This window comes from Microcebus murinus, chromosome 1, assembly GCF_040939455.1.
Source record: "Microcebus murinus isolate Inina chromosome 1, M.murinus_Inina_mat1.0, whole genome shotgun sequence".
Classification (NCBI taxonomy): domain Eukaryota; kingdom Metazoa; phylum Chordata; class Mammalia; order Primates; family Cheirogaleidae; genus Microcebus; species Microcebus murinus.
This window is the reverse complement of record NC_134104.1, coordinates 119905514-119912011: the sequence shown is the minus strand read 5'-3', so window position 1 is coordinate 119912011 and position 6498 is coordinate 119905514. Positions and strand designations below refer to the sequence as shown.

General features: G+C 39.2%; 1 protein-coding gene across 3 annotated transcripts in view; it reads right to left on the bottom strand.

The window, feature by feature from the left end:
- Positions 1–876: 876 nt before the first annotated feature.
- Positions 877–6498, bottom strand: part of STAG1 (STAG1 cohesin complex component) — a 368375-nt gene continuing 362753 nt past the window's right edge. For all 3 annotated transcript variants that reach the window (XM_076005282.1, XM_076005291.1, XM_012787757.3), the window contains one exon: positions 877–6462. In XM_076005282.1, coding sequence (XP_075861397.1) covers positions 6439–6462 — 24 coding nt within the window. In that variant the 3' untranslated portion in view covers positions 877–6438. The remainder of the gene's footprint in view (positions 6463–6498) is intronic.

The window sequence follows — 6498 nt, the reverse complement described above, 5'->3', positions numbered from 1 at the left end:
ATGACCCCTTTGTTGCCAAAACTTCTGTATGTATCTCTTAGGAACAAGGCCCATTGACTTACGTAGTCTTTTTCATGATGTTGACATTTTCGAAGTGATTTCTTGCCAGTAATTTTGTAGAATGTCACTCAGTTTGAGTTTGTCTGATTGTTTCCTGATGTTTAGATTCAAATAAGAGTAATACATAAGTGTGTATCACATCAGGAAGCCCATGATGTCCGTTTTTCCAGTTATTGGTAATTGACTCTGATTTCATGGTTAAGGTGGTGGTTGCAAAGGTTTTTCCACCACAGTTAACCATTTGTAATTAATAACTACATAATTAACTACCACCTTTTAAAAATAACTTTGTAATTAATAACTAACTTGTGGGGTGTTCTTTAATCCTGTCTGCCAAAAACTTTCACCTATTGGTTTTAGTATTTATTGATGATTCTTGCCTCACAGGGATTCTGTTGATTATAAAATATAAATGTAAGTGTTGAGTTTCTAACCCTATCATGTCTGTATGTATTAGCTGGAACTCTAGGTAAGGAAGAGCTTTCCCTTCTCCTGTTTCTATCTTCTCAGTGTCAGTCTGGACTCATGATTCTTTTAAAATTTAATGTTACTCACTTTGACATTCAGAATTACCTGATTTGGCTGGTGGGAGCTTCCTTAAGCCTGCTCCCCAGGTCCTTTTGATATGTCCCAGTAATTCTTTGAGTATTTCCTTAATTTCTGACACAGAATAATTCATTTTATGTATTTTTTCCCCAGCCTTGGAACTAGCAGTTTCTCCAAGGAACCTTGGGTTTTTTTAGTAGGTATATCATTTAGAAGCTAAAATTGATATCCCACTGATATTGTGGTATCATTACTTTGAGGCATTTTCGGCAGACAAAACTAGGAAAATTTATACAAATGTTTGTATATGTGTGTGGGATCCATGTACACATAAATACATTTATTGCATTTTTAAATCATGAGTTCACATTGAAACTTTTAATTACATTCAATACCATGGATTTTTCTTTGCCTTCCTCCATCTGTATTTATTTCACTTTTCCCACAGCAATAAACTTGGCTCCCATTATTTCCAATGTATTTTACTCATTTGCTCAATGCTACAATAAATACAAGTTTTAAAATCACAACTGTGTCAATAATAAACCTAAAGTTCAAGACTGTTTTTTTGTAGTTTTTTGTCTTTAAACTGAAGGTACATGGTTAAATTACTTGAATTAGTAACTCAGTGGTCATTTTCAATATGATTTAAAAGTTTTTCCCCCATCCTTGTTGACTTTATCTTACTATGTAAAGCATAACTGTTACACCAGAACTGGAGATTTTAAGTTGTGCTTTGCTCCATGATGCCCCATGGGTGTGCTTTCCTTTGTGGCAGAGCCCAGGACCCTCCCACTACTGGTGACTTTCCCTTGTTCCAAGCCCTTGGCTCCAAAAGTCTGTAAGCACTGTTTGGACATTGCATCATTATTTTAAGGTCAACTTAATATGGGACCATCTTTTACTTTTCCCATTTCAAACAGCCCTTTCCCCATTTTAGGTTACCCTTTTTTTTTTTTTTTGAGCCACTTTCCTCCTCCCTCTTCAGTCACCATCCTAGTTGGGCTCTGAGTACTTATATAGCAGTTTCTCCACTGATCTGTGCTGCTAAGCTACCAGACTAACTCTAGGCCCAGATTTTGTTGCATTCCTCTGCTCCAGCTCCAGCTCCAGCTCTGCTCCAGGACAGCTTTCTGCTTCTAAAGTCCTTAGCCCATATAGAAGGTCCTGCTCTGTCCCTCCTTTGCATGCCTACTAAGTCTTCTGAGCCCATAGTCCTATCATCTCCACCTTGGAACACTTTTGCTGTGAGAAGCTCTAATCTGCTTAAGTTCTGAGGCCTGACTTCTCCGTTTATATATCTCAACTGGTTAGCTCAAACTGAATTCTTCTTATAGCACGTATTTTTTTTTTAAAGCACATGAATCTGCATTTTTTTTTTTTTTGCCTTATATATTTTTTTCTTCCTAACTAGGTTGTGAGTTCCTAGAGGTGGCAGAGACTGAGTTTGATCAGTTTCTTCATACTTCTCTTTGATACCTAGTACAGAACCATCAGGAAGACTGTAAAGCACTGGAAACTGGGCAAAGGGTAGTGGCAGACTGCTGGGATTTTAGAGACGACCTAAAGAAGAATCCTTTAGGCAGGTCAGCTTGTGGCTCAACAGTATAAAATTGCTTGGCTAATCCAATTTCTGGGTCAGCCAACCTAGGATTTGGATCCTGCTTTGGTGGTGACTCTGCTGTGGTCCATATAAATACAAGCTCTTCTTTTTGGAAGGAGTCCAAGAAGTGTTTCACCAGGCTGTGAAATCTGGACACTGAGAAGGGGCTGCTGTAAGATGATAGAGGAATCAAGAAAGTACATGGGCCAGCAGTTCAGGGAAGTCTTGGATGGTGAGGGGAGTCCTATCCAGAAACCCAGCTGGCCAAAGAAACAGGAAGTTGCAAGACTTTGGAAGCTTTGTCAAGTGGACCACAGAATGCCTCCAGTGGCAGCAGCTGAGTATTCTCATTGGCGGTTGTGCAGGCATGCCTTTCCTACCTTTTAAGGTGGTGCCCTCACCTTAAGGGAAAAAAGAAAAGTGTTGAATTTTGTAACTAGTGAAGACTTGGGTTTACTGAGTAGAAACCAGGTAATACGGTGAGAGCTGTGGTATAGGAGGCACTGTCCTGGGGCCTTGCTGGACCTACCCCCTGCCTTGTGTTAAGTAAACCAGTTCCCCTTGAGCCACACAACTAATGAGTGGTGAAGCTGAGTTGAACCCAGACAGGTTTGATCCCAAGCCTGTGCTCTAGCCATTCAAAAAAGTACTGCCACTGAACTGATGAGGCAGGTGAGATGAACTCCCAGGGGTTGGGCTAAGAGTAGTGGTGAGAGAGAGGTGGTGGTCAGTTCCCTTGGGATTGTGTCTTAACCCAAAGAGCTATTATACATTTGGAAAGTTTTCCTATCTCATGTATGAACCCACTACACAGTAGTACCAACAGATGGCCATCTGAGTTGCTAGAGTAATGAGCACATCCACAACACAGCTTTCTAGTGCTTGGCAAAAAGTACTTTTGTTGTGAAAAGTTCTTCAACCTTCTCTTTTAACCATGTTTTAGTCTTCTTAGCCCAATTCTCTGGCTGGGCCAGGAGAAAGTAGTGCATCCAGAGGCAAAAGAAGCCTGTGAAGGATGCTCACTCACATGTGGAGTTAACACTCTTGATGGAGTTGAGGCCAAGACTTCACCTGTTTAACAGATGTTTTTTCTGGTTCCAAAGGATTTCTGGAGAGCTGTGACTTTCTTTTGGTGAGAACTACTGGTCCTTGTTCTTAAGCCTCTGAGGTTAGCATGGGGTTCCCACTATTTTGGGCTAGAGCTGCAGCCACTTGATGGCAGTGCCTCATTCTGAGGCCTCTGTAGAATCCAGCTGGTACATTCTAGCTAGTGTGGCAGCCTCCATAGTTAAATTCTGACTGTGTCCCTACTGTCCCAGATGGTGAAAATATTTCCTTTATATGTCCTTGGGAGCAGAAAGTTGCCTTCAAAAAGTGATATGTGATATAGAGACCCCCACAGAGCAAGACTCTCTAGGCAGGGATAGAACCTTACCTGAGTTTGGTCTGGTATGAAAAGCCTGAGTGCACACCAAACCTTTGTTTCCCACGAAGACACTCTTCCCTGCTTGATGGACTTTTATCTGGGAAAAGGGCCAAACAGGGAGTTATAGTCAGGTCACATCTGTGAGATTTGTAAGCTTGACCCAAGGGGAAGTCACACATGGAGAAAAGCCTTGGTTTAGTCTCATAATCTTGTATTCTTCGAGATGAGTTGTCACAGACACATTCTTATCATCTTCCCTTTTTGGCTGCCTGGAGATCTTACCTGCTGATTTATCTCCTACATCTCTGCCTTTTCTGCATAGGTACAATAGGCCACTTAAGGAACTCAGCCCAAAAAACAGGGCCAGCCCCATTAAGTGTATAGGATGTGATTTAAGGATGAGATCTGGCTCTAGTCACAAGAGAAACCCTCATTTCTACAGCTATGTTGAATCTAGGTGGTTTTCAAAGGGCCATTGCTATGGGACAACCATGCAAATAAGCCCAGGATCTGGTTCTCAAGCAGGGAAGGACCCGTACTATGAGGCAGTAGACGTTCCCTGAATGCCTCATTCAACACTCAGCCTGTGAGAAACTCCCTTTTAAATTACAAATGACTTGGCTTACCTGCTCTCTCTAGGGAAATTCAAGGAATGAAAGAAAATTAAATTTCTTTCTTAGACACAGCAAAACTTCACTTAATATAGTCATTTAACAAATTATCTGAAAGAGCAAACTCTCTCAAGAACAGCACAACAGGAAATAGTCTCTTGAAAGCTTTACCTATTAGGAACAATAGGATGACTAGCACAAGCCTGATTTTGAATAGTTTATTAAAGGAAAGGTGAAGCATCAGTTTCAAATTGTACAAAAGGAAAAAAAACCTCATATTGCAAATGTACAATTTACAGAATTACTAGCAAAACCAATCAAGGAGACACTGAAAATACAAAAATTTGATTGACTTCAAACTGAACTGGAAACCCATTGGATTTGCTATTAAGCCTTTTTTTGTTGCATGGTAGTCTGCAATTCTGTCAGCATCTGCTTTCCACATGAGACTGTCAAGCAAAGGATGGGTCTGTGCGTGTGCCAGGGTACCTTGTGGCTTGCTCCCTGGCCAGAATCACAGGCAGCCAGGGCTGGGGTGGACAGTCCAGTCATTCCTGCCCCTTCATTTCCAGTGAAGGCCAGATTTCTGGGAGAAAGTAAGGCCCCAGGTTCCCTAACTGGAGCCCAGGAATTGCTGAATTAGCAGATAAAATATTGGTGACCAAGTTTTTTCAGAACTATACAAATGTTGAGAAAAATCTCAGTTTTTGTCTGTTTACTAAAAGGATGAATAAAATCATCCAGTTTGCTTTCCCACACAAAAGATAATCATTGGGTGCAACAAATTTTAAAAAATGCTTTTGATTTGGTAAAAAGGGAAAGCCTCATGATTCTGTTGCAGCTACTTTAAAAACCAGCCCAGAAACAGCTGTGGATGGATTGGTTTGGAAATTTTGAGGCTTACTTTAAAAATCAGAAAGGAAGAAACTAAGTGGGCCTTTTAAAAACAATAGCAGCAAGTCATAAAATTCTAAGCAGAATGTAACTCTAAACCATAAGACTGTCCTGAAGATTCATAATTTCTTTCCCCAAAAGAATTAATATGCACATTTAACACTGAAATGTAGCTGTATTTCAAGGTAAGCTTAGGAACTTCACCCTCTAAGCACAGACTTCTATGCAGCACATACTTCTATAATCAGTAAACTTAATTCACAAAATTAGCGCATAAGGGTATTAAGTGCATGGGAAGTAGACACGGTTATGTTACACTTAAAATTACTTCTGAATGGCAAAGATTTCTTCATGATTATCTTAAGAAAACAGAAGTTTGTATAACTTGAATTTGGCAGGGCATGAAATAAGTGGTAAAAACAGCAAACTGATAACTTGAGAATCATTTTTGTTTTACTGAGAATACTTTATTTGCTGGTAGAAGTTGCTAAAAATGCACAGAACAAATACCAATAGAAAATGCACTGTATTTGAATCTCCCTATTCTATATAAAATGAACGGTGTACAGCATCTGTTGGAAAAATGGCCGCATGGACATTTCTTATTTTATGCCCACTTATAAATAAAAATAAACCTTTTTTATTCAAGAGTATATAAAATCTGGGAATCCATATCCACAGAGGGTGTGTGGTTTTGGCAGAGATGCACTATGTCAGAATTTCTTCTTAGCTTGTCAATGATCTGCTACTTCATATATTTGTGTTCCACCAGGTCAACCAAATCCAGTGAGCTCCAAAACACTCTTCGGCAATTAGGATGAGCTGCTTACTCATAGGTTTAATAAAAATGGTTAGCTTTTAAAACATAAAAAGGCAAAATGTTAAAACGGTTTTTAAATTGTACAACAGGAAAATAAAGTTAAAAATATTTTTTTTTTTTTACTCAATGCTGTTTTCATAAAACAGGTGTATAACAGTGTTTATCTTGACAGCTGTTTTAAAAATTTAAAATTTCTTCCTCCCTCCAGAAAAACACACACATCTGTATTGGGATAAGTCCAATATTAGGACACAAATGATTTTAAGGCCAGTCCTTCTGAGGTGACATTCACCAACATTCCCGTGGGTAATTTACATGCTCCTCTTCTGTCACTGCAAAAAGAGAATGACCTTAATCATTTGATTAAAAAACAAATCAGATCACATCAAAAGTGTTTTTTCCCCATACAAGCTATCACAGTATATAGGCCTCTAGCTCTAAATAATAGAGTTCCAAATTTGTAAGTTTTCTTCAGACTTCAGAACATAGGCATTCCAAATCCCTAGAAACATAATGAGAAACACAATTAATTTTACAT